The 21,905-nt window shown below is 38.3% G+C and overlaps 1 protein-coding gene across 1 annotated transcript in view; it reads right to left on the reverse strand.

Moving 5' to 3' along the window:
- PIK3CB (phosphatidylinositol-4,5-bisphosphate 3-kinase catalytic subunit beta) overlaps positions 1-21,905 on the reverse strand; it is a 53,619-nt gene that overhangs the window by 26,403 nt on the left and 5,311 nt on the right. Inside the window, exons 3-9 of the mRNA XM_017825534.1 lie at positions 13,014-13,199; positions 10,212-10,437; positions 7,391-7,614; positions 4,630-4,812; positions 4,204-4,374; positions 3,279-3,356; positions 518-769 (exon numbers count right to left, since the gene is read on the reverse strand). Coding sequence (XP_017681023.1) covers positions 518-769; positions 3,279-3,356; positions 4,204-4,374; positions 4,630-4,812; positions 7,391-7,614; positions 10,212-10,437; positions 13,014-13,166 — 1,287 coding nt within the window. The 5' untranslated portion in view covers positions 13,167-13,199. The remainder of the gene's footprint in view (positions 1-517; positions 770-3,278; positions 3,357-4,203; positions 4,375-4,629; positions 4,813-7,390; positions 7,615-10,211; positions 10,438-13,013; positions 13,200-21,905) is intronic.

Here is a 21,905-nt window from a genome sequence, read left to right on the forward strand (position 1 = left end):
TTTTTTTTTTTTTTTCAAATAGTGATATCTTTTGGAAAAGCAGTTGATCACATGCTTAGCTTTCAGCATGTACTCCAGTACCACTGAGGACAATAAGGACTTAATTTTAAGGGCATCGCTCTACCAGTGTAAAAATACCCATTCCCCTGAATGTGAGCCTTTCCCTGAATGTAAGCCTAATGCTAATTTGTTTCATCTTTTCCCAATCACAACTCATCTACAGCTCAGAGTAAAACTGACCTTCTAAAATACAACTCTTTAAACAGCTATGTGACAACTGACTTACAACTGACATTTTTATGCCTTTTTCAGTGTCTGAGAAGTATCAAAAGCTTTTTCGTACCAAGATGTGCACTTCTTAATACATAGGCTCTTTTTAACTTTTTATTTTCATTTTGCATTCCTGAACACTTAAGTGAGGACAAGGAAAAACTTCTGAATGTTCATTTCAATATAGCTCAGAGGTCACTCAAGAAAAAAAAAAATTAAAATAAAAATAAAATAAAAAAATAATTACCACTTTTCCTGCTTTCCTAATTGTTTGGTATTTGGAAGGATTCATTGCCTTAGTGGACTTTTTAGTTTTCATCTTATCCATCACAGCATAAACTGCAAAGCAGAGCCTTGCCATCCTTGGCAGATCACATACATTGATTTCAAACTCCAGCTCTTCATTCCAAACGTGGTCACTTCTCCCAGATATTTCTGTGCTTACAGTAGTTTTACAAAGGAGTTCTGTACCATGGAAAAGACCAGCCCTAACATGAACCTGCCATAAAGAAACAAAAGATATTAAGCTTGTCACAGAACCTACAGAATTCTCCATACAATATTATAGAGAATGTACATATATGAATTTCAACAAACAACTAAACAGAATGAAAAATTTAAGATTAATTTCCTGAATACCAATTCAAGTCTCCAGGTAGAACCAATTTGTGCTTCGAAATGAGAAAAGCTTGGGGTTTTTTCCAGCTTAAAAAGAAATAATTTTTTACTTAAACTGTTTATAAAAATCTACAGAGGGAACACTGATATTCCAGCATCAGAAATCACCTGTAATAATAATAATGACAATGTACATGATTTCCAGGAATTGTTTCGCCTTTACCACTCAAAAACCAACAAAACCAGGTAGCTTGAAGGATGAAAATAAGGATCAGGAAGGCAGAAGAACAAATAGATAAAGAAGCTGGAGCTATTGGCACTGAAATGAAATACATTCCAGGTCAATGCATTTCTGTTTAATAACACATGTACACAGAAAACTGCAGAGTGAAATATGCCAACTTCTTTCAGGTGGCCTTCCAAAAATACCAATATGAGATAGAAACCCACAAGTGTAATCCTTTGGTCAACACCTAATAGAAGTTCTCGATGTTACAGTTAAATGTGTGCAAGTGATCTGATGTCTCAGGTTCCCTAAGCTCCGAATCAACCTTCCCAACATTTCCTTTAAGCTACCAGATTATTTCTGAGCACTGCAAGGGAAAGACAGATGTTTCCAATTTGATACAGGTTTTGGATTAAAAAAAAAAAAATAATTCACCTTTCTAATTCTACAATTTCTAATCCTGTTAATATAAAAGCTTGGGTCCAGATTTTTTTCTTTGCGTTCTGACACTTTCCTTTTACTAATGACACTGTGTGTACCAATGGTGCAGTCAAAGAGCAACACAAAAAGACAAGCAGTTTCAAATGTCATGCACTTGGATAACGGGGTGTTAGACAGATGAATGAGGTCACTTGTGCTCTAGGTGAACATACTCAACCCAGCTCACATTATTGCAGTGCTACCCATCTGACAAATGTTTTGTTTCCCACCACAAACACTGCATTTGTGAACCTTGGTGGTGGATTCAGCAAAAAGGGATGAATATTGGCTTGATCCAAAGCACAGTGGGCGTAAATGAACAATGGCAGTGAATTAAACAGCCTTAGAATCAGGACTGGAAAACAAATGAGTTCTCAGCAGTGACAATTTCATAACAGTGTAGACAGACAACACAGGGAAACATGCACAAGTTTGCAGGGCTGCTCTGTGCATTCTTGTTCTTGGGTAAGCACAGGACTTCTAAGTTTTCAATACTAAAAAGCATTCAAAACACTAAATAATATTTAGATGGTGCCCACAGGCGCTAATACAAAAGAATTGACAACTTTTCCTGTTTCTTATAATCAAAGTATTTTCTTTTTCCTCTAAAAACATACTCAAATTAACCAAAACTCACTTTTTAAAGCATGGAAAATACACCTAGAAAACCTGATAGCTATATTGCTTCCAGAATCCACCTTCTTTTTTCCCTTTCTTTTCTTTTAAAAACTTGAGAGTTTGCAGAAAGCAGAGATAAGAAAATATTAGAACTATCTAAATAATGGTTTAGACAGAGAAGAGGGAAACATCTAGTTTTGCAGGGATGCATTTCCACAATCACAGTGTCTCAGGAAGTAAAATATAATTATGGCTCATTTTGCTATGTAGTAAAATGTAGGATTGCTAATTTACAAGGAGGTTGTAACAATAGCTTTGAATGAAACAAATGCACCAAGTATCCTGAATAAAGCATCAGAACAGCAAATATCAGTGGCTAATTGGATCTCTTCCTTCTCTACATGACTGGTTATACGATCTATTGATTGCTAAACAAAACAAAGGAAATTAATGTTGTTCTATCTCACAGGAATTGATCTTGTAAGGCCTTAAAGTAGTTTTGCAATAAATTCCCATGTGTTAACTTGTGGTCTGTACAACAGTCAGTAGCCCAGTCATGTACATTTTTACAGGAAGTGGTATTACAGCTTTCTTTCTTTGTGTTCCCCATGTTTAGAAAATAAAAGACAGATTGTATAGAAGCATACAGTCCATGTTTAGACACAGATATTTAGGACTACAAAACCCCTCATGTCCCACTGAAAAACATCTAATATTTAATCTGCGTCAGGTGTTTACAACAGTCTATTTCAAATAAGCCTATTTCACATCAATATCAGTACTTTACAGATACCACCTTTTAAAAAATTAAGTACTGTGTAAACATTCATGGCATTCTGTCACAATTATTGCAATGTTGTAATGCACATATCAAACTTCAGACAATAAAGGAATACTTTAACAGTAAAGCTGGATTTTTAACCAATGCTACCAAGGTCATTGGGAATAACTAAAAACGCCTATACTTCTGGTGAATTGAAATCTGTATGATTTTGAGTTCACTTAACATTGAAAATCATTAAAGTGATGAACAGAATGTCTTCTGATACTAGACATAGTTACTTACTTTGGCATTTTCTTCTGTATTTAGTTTATTACCCTTTAACAGAATAATCTTGAAAGGGTTGGAAATATCCCATACACTCTGAGAAGGGAAACAAAGACAAATTCATTCTTCATCAGTGTAACATTGAGACTTATTTTATAAGCTACACATTTTAAGCAAGTCGTAAATACAAACACAAATGCACTTTTAAAAATACAGATTTGAAATCTTAATGGATAAGTTGGTCAGCAATAACTTCAAGGAGACAAAGTAAAAACTCAGCTGAAAGGGGGTTGGGGAGGAGAACATACATCACATACTACTTCTGACAATTCAGAATAACCCTTCAAATTTATTGTTCATTCTGAATAACTACAGAGTGTGTAACAGAGCAAAGATCTGTCCACATTTCTTAGAGTGACAGCACACAAAAATTTAACTGTGCTGTAAGGCCAAAAGTTCAGTAATAAAGGAAGCACCAGATTATAAGAAAGTTAGATGCCTATTGTGGCAAAAATCGCCATCACTGCAGTGGCAGCATCACATTTGATATCTGGGCTAACACAGAGATCCCAGAGCACTGCTGCCCAAGCCAGTGGAGCTCCAACAAAGCTGGAGAACCCAGGCTCTCTGCAACAACTTCTCCAGTTGTTGGTAACAGATTATTACCCACTCTTCCGGGTTGTGATTTAAAGTACAATCAATAGCAATGGAAAGGGGGGGGAATGGATGGCGGAACAGGAGGAGGATGGATGAGGTGAGGGAAGGTAAGAAATTTCCAAGAAGCCTCAAGGTCTGCTATTTCTGAGGTAAATCTCACAAGCAACAGGTGGCTCTGAGTACACCCAGGTGACCTACACTGGCAAACAGCAGCCATAGCACAAATCCCAGGATTTATATTTCCTGGGTTCCTTTTGGGTATTAGACATTCCCCACATGAACTTACAGTTGTTGCTCTTGTTTTTTTTGGTGGCAGAGGAAGAGGAAGGGTGGATGATTTTCGGTTTATGGCAGCTTCTATGGCAATCATCTCCTGCTCACACATCTTCTTGATGGTGCAACACTCAACCAGAGTCAGCTGAGGGAGAGTCCTGTTCATCACACAGTTGCGGATGTACTAAAAGCCCACGGAAAACAGTTGTTACCAGCTAGCAGAGTGTTTCTACAGCAACTTTGAAATCAAAGAAACAAATAATTCATTACAAAGATACAAAGGGAAGGGTGCACACGTATTTTACAATTGGAGAGGGCTGCAGACATGAAGAGACAAGGTGTTACTGTTCAGCACAGCCGACCATCCAAGGGGACAGGGAGCACCTTTGGCCAAGGCAGCAGAGAATTGTTACACCGAGTTCCAAAAAATTTCATGTACCTGGAACTGAATTAACGGGTGATCACCAAAAACATATTCTAGCCTTCCACTAACTTGCAGCACATAGTCAGCAGGATCAACTTCCTCGTCTTCTTTTCCATGGATAGTCAAACGTTTTCGGATTGCCAGTTCATTCAGCTTGATGGGATTCATGTTAGGAGACACCTGGAAACTAAATACATCCTAACAAAACACAAGCAGGAATACTGAATGTCAAACTTGTCATAGTCAGATGTACAAGGCTTAAATTGTAGCATACATAATAAAATAGAGCAGAAATAATAACTGCTAAAACCAGTCTGTTTAACAGTTAATGTCTATATCTTTAGGGCAATCACAATAATAATCACCCTAAAAGCTGCAAAATGTCAGATCCCAAACTTTTATATTATCAGAAGTACTTTTAAGAACACAGACCTTTATCTTTTTGATTCAACAGCGATTTAAAGACTTTTAGAGCAGTGTACTGATCCAGCAGCTTGCTTTTGGAATGTGACTGAGGGAACAATAAATCATGCACACATTCCAAGGTATTTAGCAGTACTAGATGTGCTAATTTTTCTTCTTTCTGACAACTAGCAATCTATCCTCTTTCTAAGTACCACTGTACTCAGAAGAAAAAGAAAACTTCAAGTAATAAAGCAGAAGAAACTGTTAATGTGATTAACATGGATAACCACCATCAAACCAGGAGGAGAGCAGAAAAGAGGAGCAGCAGTCAACACCTGTAGCACTCTGAATACAACACGCAAAGACTCTGCATTTTCTAAGAATCTTTTTAATCAAACCTTTACAGGCTATTTGTATATTTCCAGAGTAACTCTAATTTCAATGTACCCTAAAAAGATTAGGGAAGAAATTACTTTCCTTTGTAAGTAAAAAAAAAAATTTTATTATTCATTTCAAGTTCCTAATGTAAAAGATCTGTGAAATCCTTCATTTCCCTTAATCTATCACATTATGCTCTGCACAGGCTTGTTTGCAAAGGTTGATTCAGGGAATTCTGAGGTTTTGGTGTATTTTTGATTACAAATGTGAAGTATTGTCTGGTTTACATTCTTTTGCATTGTGCTTTATTTATATAGACATTTACTGGTAAGAAGCCAAGCTGCCCTAATGGAAAACCCACGCTAAAGTCACGCTAAATTAATTCTGTATTTTCTCAGTTTCTGCATGGTTCACCACAGCTTCCCCCTTTCAGAAAGCTGCCACACTGTGAAGGCTTTCTCCTAGCAGTGGGTAGACAAGGAATAACACTTTTTCTTCCCAGAAAGCTGGCGCTCTCTGGCAGCTGCCTTCCTTCCCAATTGTAGGATTTGATACACACGTCACAGAAATGAGGATCAGCCTCTCTTGCTCCAGAGATAACCAGGGAGTTCTTATAGCTCATCCACACCTTCTAGACAAAAAGTATTTTCTCTTTCTCACTCTTACAGCTGAAAGAATTAAAAGACCACAACAGTCTCCTAGGATGATTCCAGTGCTCAGTACAAGTAGTAAGGTCTGGAACAGAGTTTACTGCTCTAAAAAGCAGCTCAGATTTGAACTGTTAATAGTTCTGAAGGTCAGAGCTGGCAGCAGAAGCATTTGAAACATTTGAAATGTCAGCAGCCTAAGCTATTATAGTGGTAGGCAAATACATTCTGCACCAGCATGAACTTTTGCTCTGCTTCTGTACTGTCAGCATATGCATATATATGCAGTATCTTAATCAAAAGCTGACAAACACACAGATACTCTCACTACTGGACAACTACAAGGTCTCTACTAAGCCAAAGAAGACTGCAAAAGGTTTTGTTATAATACACCTATGCACCTGACATCAGCTGGTGTTACTGTTGACCCCATATAGTATGCACCTCTACAGTTCTGTTCCCAGAGGCAGATTTGATCTTTCCATTTATTTTTTTTTTAAGTTTAAAAAGATAGCACTAGAAATTACACAGTTTTGAAAATAAAATTATCTGAATCATTAGAAAATCAGTATCTAGCACCTGGGTCAAAAGCCTGATATATTTACACACTTGTGAGATTTTTAAGGTTTCCAGTGCTGATCATTCACAGTTATCCAAAAGAAGAGAGTGAAAAAAGGAGTAATAGGAATGCTGGACTCAAACAGAGTCACAGCAACTTCAACATCAAAAAATGTCAGGCTAAAACATTTTAGGTTTTTTTGGCAGAAACGAAAGGGGTTTTTTATTTTAAAAATAAGCCATAGTTTTGTTAGCCAAAACAAAAAGGTAAGAAAAAGTCTCAGTGTTTTAATTGTCTGTGTGCATTTTGAGAAGAGGGAATACTAATTCTTTTCTTTTTAAATGCATTGCTCAATCTAATGAGCAGACCAACCCCAAAGATGTTCAAGGAGCCACACATAGAGGGAAGTGTGTTGAATTCACCAGCAATCCCTGATGAACTGAGCTTAAAACTGAATGCTAGTGAAGCAACACAGTAACAGTTGTCCAAAAATAGTCCTGACAACTTTGAATCATGTTTTATGTTTAAACAAATGTGAAATAATATGGAATATACAAGTTGTGCATTTTGCCTTGAGAAGTAGAACTGTAATTTGACTTTAGAAGTTCAGTTCTCAACTGTAGGTTCACATTCTCACTTTCTTTCAAGAGTCAAGGACCCTGGTGATAGAATTTGCATTTTAAAGCAAACACCACAATGTTAGTATTCTATTTCATTTACTTCAGTCCCATGCTAACTCAGATCTGGGTAAAAACAGACACGAAACGTGATGAACAGCCACTCCTACCTGGCAGTTATCAAAATGAACAGCCACTACAAGATTTCCACTGTAGAGCTTATCTTGGAAGCTCTCTGGGATAACAGGTTCCTGCTCTGGTGGGTAAGTGTGTTTTAACCAGTCCATCCAGGAGAGACCCACAAGGGACTGAATCTTTTCCTCGCTGATCCTCCGCATTTTAGCTCGGAAGTCGTTCACTTCAGGATCTTGTAAGGCATCGAACTCATGGAGACCTGAAAGAATTCAAACAAGCAAAAAGATATATACCTGAACCAGTGTGTCTCTTAGGTACTATTACATGGAAAAGCCAAGCTCACCCTGACTTTAATACTGTTTGGAAAGTTTTAAGTCTCTCCTCACAAGAGCAAATGAAGAGAAAGCACAGCAAATGCATCATAAAGACCACAGAGCAGAAGAAGTGTCTGCAAATATTTTTTTTAATCCCACAGAAGATGATATCATCCTTTTTAGTTGTGTTTAAAAGTCAAAAAAGAAAATCTTCTCAGATCAAAATGGATCAAAATGGCAGGACTGAAATTTCAGCCAATCCAAGACCAGTCAGGTTCCTTTTCCAAAATACGCGAAGAGAGAATTCACAGGGCAAGTCCTGCCTGACCAACCTAGTGGCCTTCTATGATGGAGCAACTACATCAGTGGACAAGGGATTGACTATGGATGCCACTTCTCCAGATTTCTGTAAGGCCTTTGACACGGTCCCTCACAACATCCTTCTCTCTAAATTGGAGAGAGATGGATTTGATGAGTGGACTGTTAAATGGATAAGGACTTTTTTGGACAGTCACACCCAGAGGGTGGTAATCAATGGCTCAGAGTCCCAATGGACATCAGTGACAAGTGGAATCTCTCGGGGGGCTGTACTGGGATCAGTGTTATTTAATATCTTCATTAATGACATAGACAGAGGGATGGAGGGTATCCTCTGCAGACCTGAACATGACAGGAAGCTGAGGGGTGCAGTTGACACTCTTAAGGACAGGATGCCACCCAGAGGGACCTGAACAGGCTTGAGAAGTGGGCCCATGGGAATCTCATTGAGGTTCAGCAATATCAAGTGCTGGTGCTGCACCTGGGTCGGGGCAACCCCCGGTATCAGCACAGGCTGGGGATGAACAGATCGAGAGCAGCCCTGCTGAGAAGGACCTGGGGGTGCTGGTGGGTGACAGGCTGGACATAAGCCATCAATTTGCACTCACAGACCAGAAAGCCAAGGTGTCCTGGGCTGCATCACCAGCAGCATGGTCAGCCCATGAGGTTCCACTCTGGTGAGACCCCACCAGGAATACTGTGTTCACCTGTGGGGCCCCCAACATAAGGAGGACATGGATCTACTGGAGTGAATCCAGAGGAGGCCATAAAGATACTCAGAGGGCTGGACCACCTCTGCTGAGGACAGTCTGAGAGTTAGGGTTGTTCAGCCTGGAGAAGAAAAGGCTCCAAGGAGACCTTAGAGCACCTTCCAGTACCTAAAGGGGAGGCCAATAAGAAAGCTGACAATAGACTTTTTAGCAGGGCCTGTTGCAACAGGACATAGGATAATGGTTTTAAACTAAAAGAAGGTAGATGTAGATGATACATAAATAAGAAGTTTTTCACAATGAGGGTGGTGAAACACTGGCACAGGTTGCCCAGAGAGGTGGTGGATGCCCCGTCCTGGAAACATTCAAGGTCAGGTTGGATGGGGTTCTGAGCAACGTGATCTAGTTGAAGATGTCCCTGTTCACTGCAGGGAGTTGGAATGAGAAGAGCTTTAAAGGTCCTTCCATCCCAAACTATTCTATGTTTCTGTAATGGAGAGTCCACACAGCTGTGACTCCTTGGTACTTCAGGATATGTAGGGCCTGCAACTGTGTTTATCTTTTCTCCTGAACTTGGAAGGACATGGTCCAAATCACACAAAGCACTGAACACCTTTTTAGAACAAAACACTAAGTACAGAAGCTCAGACAGGAACACTTTTTTCCCCACTGCTAAGGTACAGAGTAGGAGCTGCAGAAGGAAGGGCCACACGCAGCTGTAATAAGCCAAATATTCAGTCACAGACTGTGAATCTCTCAGAATCTGTCTGAATGGTTAAACTGACTAACTGCTCCCATTGTCGGCTCTAACAAATAGGCAGACAGTGTATTGCTGAAATCTAAACAAAACCTGCAGTCTTTATAAGGGACCTAACAATGGTTCATTGTTTTAAAACAAGAGGTGTGACCTCACACGACCCTGTCAGTCTGGATTGTATAACCAAGCAGAGTAGATTTAAAAGCTGAAAATTCTGACATAACATCAAGAATAAGTTACTGTGAAACCTTTAAAAATAGCCTTTCATTGTTTGATGAAAATCAGTGACACAATTGAGAGCAACAAAAGAATCATATTGTTAACCATCTCAGACACCACATGTAGTAAAATCATAATAATTCTAGTTCCTTCTGTGTAATCAGTTAACTCTTGAGCTATTCATGATAGCACTGTTCAAGGATTATGCTTTTCTTCACTTAGTAATAATAATAAAATTATAAATATTTTCTCCTCATCTACCAAAATAAAATTTTCTCTTGAATGATGTAGTAATACAATATAGTGCTGAAATGCAACATAGAAAGTAGCTTTAAACAACTTTCATGTTTCATCTTGAGCATTTAAATCCTTTCCAACTACATCAGTATTTGTTTGAGAAAGGGAAATACTGAATTTTAAGAGAAATTTTTAGAAATATTTTAATATATTTTTAATATATTTTACCTGCCCAGTAAAGACCCTCATAACCAACAAAGTTTATCCTTATTTAAAAAAAAAAAAAATCAAATGCAATTACCTTTGCCTATGAGGACACCTATTTTGGAATCCAACTTTTCTCCTGGATCACAATTCCTTGTCACTAGTTTAAGGACAGGAAGAAAGGGTCTAACATCACAAAGTCTCCGGGTTTCATCCTCTAATTCTTCATGTACAGCAGTCTGATTCACACATGAGAACATGTAAGAGTCAATCTCCATGAGGAGGTGGAAGAGTGGATAGGCATGTGCCTGCTTCCATAACAGCTGCAATGAAAACAGGTAAGGAAATGAAACAAAACAAGAAGGCATGGATATATGGTAGGGTATTTCCATTTGTGTGCCCAAAAGAACATAAAAAGTAGCATGTTTGCTAACTTGGTTCATTTTTATCTCTATTATTATTATATATCTACTTTGTCTCGTTTGTAGTCTCCACCTTGAGGTTATTTTTAAGTAGCAATAAGTGTGTGATAACTATCCCAGGGGCAAAAAACACACAGGGGACAAGTACTATGAAGTGATGAGAGAAGGGCAGCACCAGTCCTCATCCTGACCCTTACCCTTGGCTTCCCCAGCACAGTCCTTTTTGCAGTGAAGTTGCAGGACCTGGGCTGTCACCACAGTTAACAAAGCACTTATTGATTTTGGAGCCAGGCGCTCTTGACACCAACCAGCGAACTGCTGCTCTCCTCCATCCATTCCTACAGCTTCCTATCAAAATCCTTCTTCCTCAAGACACATCTGTATTTCCTTTTTCCAATAATTATTGTAATGTATAGACAAGAAGTTCTCTCTATGGAACCAATTCCTGAACAAAAAAACCACGTTGTCTGGAGAAGCTTAAAGTAAATTTATTTGTAAAGTAGAAATCTTTGGCAGAAATCAAAATTGTAAGTAAAGTAAGTTCTCCCAACCTAAACACTACTCAAATCTTTATCTGCAAAAATATTTTTGTCCTTATTTTACAAGTTTGCATTTTACAGATTAGTTTCTCAAGCTTCTTTCAAAACAGGAGCTGCAGGACCAGTAATGTAACGGCAAAAACCTCCTCTCAAATAATTGCAGCTGAACCAAACTGCTTTTGTGGAACTGAACACATCTGCATACATTTCACACACTTGTAACAATGAATTCTGTCTGCCAGAAATGTATTCCAGTGTATTCTGCATAGCTGAGTGAGAGCTCAATCCAGCAGCTTTCTTTGGTGTTGAGCAAAAATTCCAGTTTCAAAGGTATCGAAAGATTAAATCTATTATTGCCTCTCCTCCTGAGTTGTGCAACTTCAATTTCCAGCTACTGGTACTTCTTATATGACTTAATGATTACAAAATTTACGAAGGCATGAAGTCTCTGAAATTGGCTTTCACTGAAAGCAGACACCGTCCATCACCCACAGCATGGCCTGGTAAAATTGAAAATTCCATAGAAATGAAAAATTCTTCAGCCTTCAAATAATTGGCTATTTTACTCCCCCCCCTTATTTTAATTGTAACCATTCCATGTACAAGATAAACTCCTTATATTTGCTCTCAAGTCCTCTTTTTATATATCCAAGAGTCCACAAACTATGCCTTGTCACAGCAACGTGGTGGGAGCAAAGCTGCTAATCCAGTTTGCCATCAAAGTCTTCATTACTGTTCTGTTTTCAAATACAGTGATTTCCAGGAAAGACCTCTGTAGATAGGATCAACATTCCTTTTCTTTGAAAAAACAGCTAAATATCAATAGTACCTGTTTATAGCATGCTAAGTTCAATGTGCCCCAACTATCAAGAAAACCTGACAGCTTAGTTCAAGCCCCTTATTGTTGTCACTTACATGCTTGTTTTTTTAAATTCTTCAGCAGTTGAAATCACTATCAGTTATTCCATTATCTTACTCACCAACTAACCTGTTATGTTGCCCAGGTTCCCCCTTTAATGACATTTTTCCAATCAGAATTATTTCAAGTATTTGAGTACAGCACAAAACTCGGATCACTTCAATTTCTTCTGAAGTGGTCCACTGCCTGAGAAAATACTTCAGTGTCTGGAAAGTTTCAAATTAGGTGTAAAAGAAATTACATGAAGCTACTACTGATTCAAAGAAAATAAAGCCTATAAACAAGTGAATCCTGTCAGACCGAAGAGGCCTTAAAAACAATATACTTATTTACCAGAAAATGCAATGGAAGGAGACATCACACTTCTTTATTTTCTTTTAGAAATTTATTATGCTCAAGGATTAGATTACTTGGTGTTGTAATTCACTCACTGCCCTGTCTAAATGTCTCCACATGGCCACTGTCTGATGAAAGGTCAGTAGAATGTTCTTTAATATCTCTGGTTGTTTCCTTATGTTGTCCCCTTTGATTTAGATATTCCCTCAGATTTTAAGTGATGCCCTAACTTGTATAAAACCTTTAAGAAATGGCAGACAGACTTTTTAAAGCATCAGGCTTTGGTATCCATCAAAAGAAATAGGAGCACAATCTATGACTTCTATACTAATTAGACACACTAATCAGAGAAATGTTAGATCAATAAACAATGTATTACCAATGTGTTAGAAAAAAGATTTAGAGCAGCAATACAGTGTTAAGGTAGAGCTATTAATCTCTGCTGAACTGTAACTACCAGCAAGGAATAACATCTCCAAACCTTGCCATCTGCCCAAAGCCCTTGCAAACTCCCATATACATATATTTGTATTAGTCAATGTGCAGTGCATGTGCCTTCAACACATTATTTTTATGCCTACTCAAATTCATTACTTGATTTGCCAAAAGGCACATAAAAATCAGAAACAGCACTCACACCTAACAGAAGTTAAAGTTTAAGTTAACTGCCCACTTGGCACTACCTGTTTAATATGAGATATGGTGGCATCTCGAGGGACATCCAGGTTGATGTAGATTCCAGTGGGCAACAGGAAGTCCACAGATATTGAGCCATCAGCACCAATCTGTGAATCCACTGCCCAGATGTCAAGACTGTCTGTCACAGCAGGAGGCATTATGGAATCTCAGTGATATCATAACCACGTGGCCTTAGGGGGAAAAAAAAATTAAAATTCAGTATACTTAACCTTTTATAATTAGACGCACATTTTAAAGCCTTTGGAAAGTTTATATAAGTTCTGCTTGTACAGCTCAGCTTACAAGTCTGGGGTCTCAAATGCCAGTATTGCAAACACATAAGCACAGTTTTAGTCATTAATGTTATTTAAAGGTAAAGCACTATCGTTGAGATATTTATATAATTGTGACGAAGTAATAAGAGAAAAAACTAATTAGAGGTTAGCTAAAACAAAGATAGACATTAATTTCAGGTTTTCCCTAAAAATTTACTTGCATAAAACACAATCAAAGTAAGCTTCTTGGATGAAACATGGCAATATTTCATATAAAAACATGAGCAGTTTCATTATTTTATTTTTTGCAGGTTTCCTGTTAGTCGCCCATAGATGTGGCCAGTGACATATTCAACTTGAAAGTCTCTATGAATAGCAGGAAAAACATCTTCAACTCTATTAGAAAGTCACATTTTCCTCTAAAGACACTTATCTCAATTTGTTTTCACCCTTAAAGTTACAGGACAACACCCTCCAGTCTCACCTCTACCTGCCATGTAAATATACTGAATAACAAGACCCACTTTTCCTCAATAGAAGCAACAATTAAGGAGCCTCTGTCATCATCACTATCAAATAATGTTTTACCACCATCATGTCCTCATTTCCCCCCCCCCCAAAAATCCACTACACTGATCGAATTGAATCAAAACAAAAAGAACTGGGGGTGAGGTTGCAGACCTGGTGAAATAACAAATCAGATATGAAGACATTTTACCTGAATTACCACATTTTACCAATGGATTCATTCATTAATGGGCATGCAAAGTTTAGCACGGTGTGTGAGCTCTAAACTGCATACAGAAAAGAAATAAAATGCAATCCCAAAATGCAACATAGATTACATTATTGGAATAACACAGCATCTACCCAAAAAAACCTAGAGAAATCGTGTAGTTCCTCATTACTAATCAGGAGATCTTTAACAAGTTACTATTTAAATGGGATACTATATTTCTTTTCCTCCATCCAGTTTCTTCTACCCATAAAATCCTGGCTGCAGTTCTGTTGTAACTGAAATTAGTAGTCCAAGAAAAACAATAACACTAAACATTTTTCATACTTTGATGCACACACAGTATATTTTCAGTTATTTTATGTGGTCATCAGATTAAAATAAAGTGGTACTGCCGTTCTAAAACATGACAGGTACAGCAGCAAGGAAACCATTAATCTGTTCTATGTAGTTATTTAGTTCATAATTCATTCCTGTTTTACTTCAGCATATGATTTTTTTTAATTTTCATCCCCTTTCAGATGTTTTTCCACATTTGCAATTGTGAAATCACTTTAGTGCATCAACAAGAGTTTAAAAATGTTCAAAGAGGCAAGAGTTAAAAATGCAGCCCCACACCCCGAAGCCCAGGCACCACAACACAGAGAATTATAAAGTTTCACAAGATTCTTGTTTATAATTATGAGCTTCCAACACACACATCAGAATCTTTTAAATTTCCATTTCCATTTTCCATTAAAAAGGGAAGCACAGCCATCATGCCAGCCTGAGCATGCTGGGAAGCTATTCTTGCTTTCAGGCACTTACTTAATATTTCCTTCCTCAAGGAAGTAGATCAGCGTCTTGTACAGTCAGCACCCTGTTTCTGACCCAGCAGTGACATCAGGGGGGTCAAGAGAGAACCAGTATTTATCCTGAGAAATGGCAAACCCAGGGTGGCCGTGAGAATGACTCATGGCCCAAACTGTGACATGTAGTGGCACCAGTGACTAATTTACAATATCACATCTAGGAACTGAAACAAAGTCATCCGGATGGGGAGCAACAACACCAGAGACATTTTAAACAACTTCCAGCTAAAGGGAAAAAATCCCAACAATTAAAATAATAATAAAAAGCTATTTCAGGCTGTTAACCTCATAGTTATTCTTGCCTACTGCCACAGTAACAACAACTTCACGTACAAAAAAAGGAAGTCATTAAAACAGCTATTCAAATCTCGGCTACTCAAATAACTTTGAATTTCACAGCAGCAAAGCCCAATACAAAATGCTTTTCTAAGTCACAGGTATGTAGTATTTATAGACAGCATTCAAAAAGTGCAAATTTTCTCTAAAGTTTACCCTGTGTGTTTCAGATTCATATACATGTGTGTACACATACACACACATTGGAACTCAAAACTGCTCAACTCCTGCTTCGATATACCAGCAGTTCTGAGAGAGCTGCTTAGACTAAAGGAAAGAAACAAAACACAGATGAGTAGAACATCTGCAGAACAAGAAAAAGAAAATTCAACATTCATTTTTGTGTTTACTTATTTAATGTCCTCAAACAAGAAGCCTTACAACAAGATTTCTCAATTGGATGGTATCATTTGGTCTTTTAAAGGAATTATCATCTCTAGGCAAGAGTTCCCCTACTAAGCCACCCACTCAGACACTGATCCCATTTTGCTGAGAAGGCAGGCAAGACTAGTTTATGCCAAACTCAATTCCATCATAACTACTTCAGGACATCACTGAGAGGCCAGGAGCACCCTGCTGCAAAGGCTTCACACCACTGCTGCAAGAGTTGGAGAAATCAATTTTACCTGTGCCAAGCAGTTAGTGTGCACATGTAAAGGAATTATATCCAGGATGTGCAAGGATCTGATGTAAAACAGCACCAATCAAGAAGATAGGAAAGACAAAGGAGCACAGGAGAGCTCCTAAGGTTATCCTGAAATTAAGAGCCACACAAAAACATGCTCAGAAAAAGAGAGCCTGTCTGAAGGCACTGCAAAACATCAGACATGGAGTAACAATGTCATGAACTTTCCTTTGAAAATAATTGATCGTATCAGCAAAAGACTTAGAATTAAAAAGCACCACAGAATCACAGAATCAATTAGGTTGGAAAAGCCAAATCCACTTGGATTGTCATCAACAGTCAATATTAATCTGTGTCAGATAAGTTCTTCTGAAACCAACATTTTGAAGAATGCACCAATTATGAAAATTCACACTATGTCATTAAGTCCTTCACTTTGAACTCACCACAAATCCCCTATCACTCATCCTTTGAGGTCTATTTTTTGTTATTAAAAGAACATCAACATAAAATCCCATGCAACATTCAATCCATTATCCCGAAGCATAATCAAAAAGAATATTAATAAAACACAAATAAAAGTAGCTGCAAAGAAGCTGGTGATTATAAACATTAGAGGAAAATGTTGATGCCCCTGTTATCTCTCACAGCATTTATTCTCCTGAGCATCAAAAAAGATCTTGTCTTCAGACAAGTCTTTAGAAGAGGTATCGTACATCTGAAATGATGTCACCCACCCCTGACATGTGGTCACAGCTCTCTCAGGATGGAATAAATATGCTACCATCCCAAACAGACAGGAGAAACCTGGGGGGGGATCGCTTGTGTACTAAAAAGTAATTTTCCTTAGGAAATAAGTTTCTTTTACATCATCTCTTCCAAACACAGATGCATTTTAAGGGCACATAAGTATCTACAGCTCTTCAGATTAAATATAAACCTGGATTTACTTTTCTTTTCACTAAAAATACGAATACTTACATAAAGGACAAATATCAGAAACTAGCTTGTTCTGCTTATAAAAAACTAAGAGCTCTCTGCTTATCCAGATTTTTGCTTTATGTCAAAGTTGTTACAACTGTTGAGCACCATTCAAGACGATTACCACTGTGTTCAATACAGCTCTTTATCTACTGCTTGCTCTGTCATGTGGCACTCAAGGGGAAAAAAAAAAAAAAAAAAGTCTTGTAGTAGTGAAAAGGGTAGTGTTTAAACAGTATCTTACTGTCCAGAACAGACTAGTGACAATCTGACCACAGTAATTTTGTAGGAAACAGCAGCAGCATATCACATAGTCTAACTAGGAGAAACTCTAAGCACTTCCACAATATAACCATTGTAATAATTTTTCTAACTACGTAAACATCTGGTGCTATGAAAAGATGAGTAAGCTATAAATGAAATATCTGAGCACAAACAAGGGAGAAGAATCTAGCAGAAAGATGGGAAAGGAGTCAGAATATACAGGAGGGTTTATGTCCTATGAAACTTAGGAGGCCTTTGGGGAAAAAGAGAAATTAAAGGAAAAATTGAAAAAAATTCTGATATCTTTTGAAAACTTTGAAGTCAAATATATAGATTAGATCAGCGTGCCAGTTCATAGCTTCACAGAACTACATCCTCTTGTATTCCTAACACAGTGAATTCCCGGGTGCTGCCCCAGCCCCTGAGCTTACAGGCCCAAGGCAGTACCGCAGCCAAGGCACAGGCAGCAGTTTCCATGCGCTGCACGGAGTCCAACTGGATTTACAGGGACTCCAACAGGATCCTTCGGACACCAGCTTGACTCTGCTAAGTCACCCTGGTGCCACCGTACCCACAGCTCACTCTGAGGGCAGCCCGCGGCCAACAGCAGCGCCCTTCAGCTTTCCCCTTTCCCTGGTGCCACCGTACCCACAGCTCACTCTGAGGGCAGCCCACGGCCAACAGCAGCGCCCTTCAGCTTTTCCCCTTTCCGGCCATCCCCTCTCCCCGCTCAGGGCACACAATGGGAAAACAAAATAAACAAACATTGCCACTTTTCCATCAGCCCAGGGCCTGCCTCACCCTAGGACGAGCAGGCACCGTATCTGAAACCAGGGTGTGGTGGGAACACAGTCCTTACCCTCCGGCAGCAGTCAGAGGGATGAAATCAGGCTCCACGTTGGAATTGCAACCAAGCTTCTGCTCGAAGGTTTAACGTGACAGGAGCACCGATGCTAAGCCTTGCATGGGCCACTGAGAACTGGATCTTCTGTTCCCTGTCCCTCCCCGTTCGCACAGGACCAACAGTGACCCTCTGTTAAAGATGGCATCCAGTGCACTGACAATTAAAGTTTATTCTCTTTTACTACATACCATGCCACTGAAATTCCTACTTAGCCCTAAAGAATGAACCCACTCAAGGTTCTGGTCTTTTAGAGTTGCACAGGTGAATGCCCATCTCAACTGCTTACAAGTCTAAATACAATCAACTGACGATAAATACAAATGACTAAATCAGCAAAGCTAAGATTTTTCCACCCCACAAATGTCATGGTCATTTATCTACAATAGCAAAGATTTTAAGAATTCAAGACATCTACGAAGTAGCCTGGGAAGTTATTTTTAAAGATCACGTGGTACTACAAATATTTCCCAGCAGTTTAGTTAAACTACCACATGAGCTGGCCCCATGGAATGGAAAATTAAGTGTCCGTTTAGTCAGGATTCCTCCAAAAATCAGAATAAAAATATCACCATTTAGTTTTCTAAAAATATCTATGTATAGAAAACACGAAAGGCCTTATTTAAAGGCCTCATTCCCTCACAGTGCTCAGACTGGTACCAAGAGTGGTCTCTCAGCTATGAGAGAATTTGAACTTGATCCTCCTCATGAAATATAGCAAATTAGTCACAAACAAGAAGAATTTAATAAGGGGTTTTTTTTTCCAGGATCCCTGATTATTTTGTCTGTTCATCTCCTGTAGCTTTACTCCTCTGCTGTGCCCATTAGGCACTGAAGTCAAGATTTTAAAGCCACAATGAATGAAGCTTCTACTCAGATATTAATGCCTCTAAATAAAAGTGGCCTAGTTTTCAAGAAATGCTGAGTACCTGAATTTGCAATTGCCTTATGCAGGACTCAGAGATACAAAAAAAAAAAATGCAGACATGTTAAATGGTTTCAAATTAAAATTTAATCAAATTTTAAGCAACTTGATTTGAACAGATGGTTTGATTAGACTACCTCTAGTCAGCCTTTCTCATGGAAATGATTCTATGATTCAATGGAAGCATAGTTTTAAAACTAGCTACACATGAGATTATTGTCTTCAGAATTTTTTTTCCTGGAAAAGAAGTCTACAGGTAGAGAACAAGACTATTAAAAATGGTATGCCAGACTGAAGATTCATCAGAACTGGTTTGAACAATGAGGATAAAAGGACACTCTTACTTCTCATTACTTTATACTCAGGCAAGTAAACTCATTTTCTGCTTCCTCCAAAGAATATTCATGATGAACTAAACAAGTGAATAGAACTTAAGTCCCAGGCTTCTGATAGACTTCTGACAATTCACTGGCAGCACATAACTCATAATAACAAAACCACAACAATAACATAACAGCTTCTCACAGCTAATTCACAACCATTCTCTGCTCTACCTTGAAATCACCATATAGATACATTAAAATTAGATATAAAAATAAGGAGTTTCAGGCCATCTTTGTGCAATTAAAGTGAGTTGCAGTGAGAAAAAAAAACTCCTTTCACACTTCAGTGTTACTGTCTGAAATTGTCTTCAGAAGCATTTAATCTCTGGATCATGCTGAAGCTGGGGCCACTGTGAGAAAACATCTTTCAGTTCACTGGAATGCAGTTCTGCATGGTCAAGATGGGAGGGAATAAAAAGAAATGGAAGAAAACAGTGGATTAGAAAAGCACTGTCATATGAGTAACAGTTCATTTGACACCTTAACCAACAAAGACGGGGAGATAAGAAGGAGAAAAACTCAAATGAAACAAAAAGCCCAGGCAAATAGTTCAGTTTTCTATGTCAATTGGGCTGGGAGAACATATCTGGTAGATTCAGCTTTAGGGAATTTTCTCATCAGCTCTCAGGTATTTTGGAAGGTTTTAAAGAGCAGCAGGCAGAGCAGGCCCTGCTATGAGCACCAGTGCATTCTGTATAGCACACTGCAGGACAGTGAGCTGAGACCAAAGATTTGGGGAAAGATTAGACCTGGATAGTTCACAACCCAGAGAACTCATTTTTGATACTGCAGATCATTGTAGATACTTTCAGTACTAGAGGAAGATTAGAATGAAATGTTAGGGTATGTTGAGTTCTACTGCTACACTGAACATTTAAATGATGGAACAGTTACATGGATATTTTAAACAAACAAACAAAAATCAATCTTATCAGAAGAGATGAATGGAGGTGGCACAGGGGAACAAAAAGGACTGAATGGGAAAGGAGGAGAAAGAGCTGAACTGTAACCCAGAATAAAGATGTCATTTTAACACAGGTGAGTCAGACAGTTTCCTACAAAGCTGCATAACTGCTTGTGCCAGCAAAGGGAATGTGCAAACAGGAGCACCAGGAGTGGTAGTGATGGTTTCTTCCAGCCTCAGGGCTGGTTTGCCACTTTACAGCTCTTAAGCTCATTTTAAAAAATGTAGGCAAAACTACAGCCTAAAGGCCTGGCTTTTTAGCAGCCCAAGCTATTATTCAAACAACTTTATAATGTCTCCACTATGATTCTGAAAAGGTGCATTAATCATCTGGGTTTGTGCCTCTACTGATTTACTGTACTAAGTAAACTGTAGGGTCCCTGTCCCCCCATTGCTAACCAAGAACTGTATGAGGACTCTTCATAGTCTAACAACAAAACAAGGAAATATTAAACCAGTATTAGTTCTGCTCTCCAGTATTTCCTTGCCTGTTCTACCACTCATAGTAATTTCTTGTTCCACTGTAAACACAAAGGAAACATTCCACTTATAAGCCATTTAAAAATATAAATGGTTAATATTGCCTCTCCTTTTGAATTGTACAAATGGACCTAGACCATCAAATCTCACAGGTGACTCCCTAACCTTTTCCTTCAGCTATTAAAATGTTACATCTCTAAATTATGAGCTATGTTACTTCCTACTATAAAAATAGTTAAAACCAGAAATTGAGGATTTCCTATATATAGACACCTCTTCACACAGGGACTAAAAGATTCGCTTTTCAATTATTTCTGATATTTCAATCAAAACCTCTAGGAAAGACACTTATTCTTCAGCAGACTGATTGTACATATCTGGAAAGAGAAGTAAAACAGTGAAATAATTAAAACCTGTGGAAAATTAATGAGGAGTAAAATCTTCTCCTACAAGGGGGTCACACAGACCGAAACACAGAACAACCAAATAAGCAGACTGTGCTTAAGTCTCAGAGATGCCATGGATCCTAAAAGACAGAAAGATGCCCTTTAAAGGAAAAAAAAAAAAAACTAAAAAAGCATTTTACATGCTTCATCACTAGACATTGTTCCTGACTGGGTTGGTTTCTTAGATAATCTGGTCTGGATTTTTGCAGTTAGTTTTCTTCCAACACCAGCTTCAACATCCTGCACCACAGAGATTCACAACCATTTGTGTTACGAACAGGACTGTTCAGTGCTGAACAAGCACTGAAGGAAATCCAAGTGTCCAACTCAAAACAAACACAAGGAATTCCAAAACATTTCCCCGACAAGGACAAATTAGAATCAGTTTTAGGTTCTAACATCTGAATTCTCAGTCTCTTAAAAAAAAATAAAAATAAAGGGGAGGGCAGGAAACCCAAGTTTACTGGCAACTAAACACCTGAGCAAGTTCTGTGCCTGGCATAAGCCTGAATACAGTGATTTAAAATTACTAAAGGTGTCTTCAGTGGACATTCTTCATTTCATTTGATTGGAGAGCTCAGTTTCAACTTTATTGCCCATCTGTTTTGGTGACTTGATTACCAGAGCCAAGAATTAACTTGTCAAACTAAGTGTTTGGGCAGCAAATAGGTATTATTCTATTTAGATATTGTGACAGTGCCTGTATTTCTACTGTGTTGTCTAGTTAGTC

The sequence above is a fragment of the Lepidothrix coronata genome, unplaced genomic scaffold (genome assembly GCF_001604755.1).
Source record: "Lepidothrix coronata isolate B3197 unplaced genomic scaffold, Lepidothrix_coronata-1.0 Scaffold120, whole genome shotgun sequence".
Taxonomy (NCBI): Eukaryota; Metazoa; Chordata; class Aves; order Passeriformes; family Pipridae; genus Lepidothrix; species Lepidothrix coronata.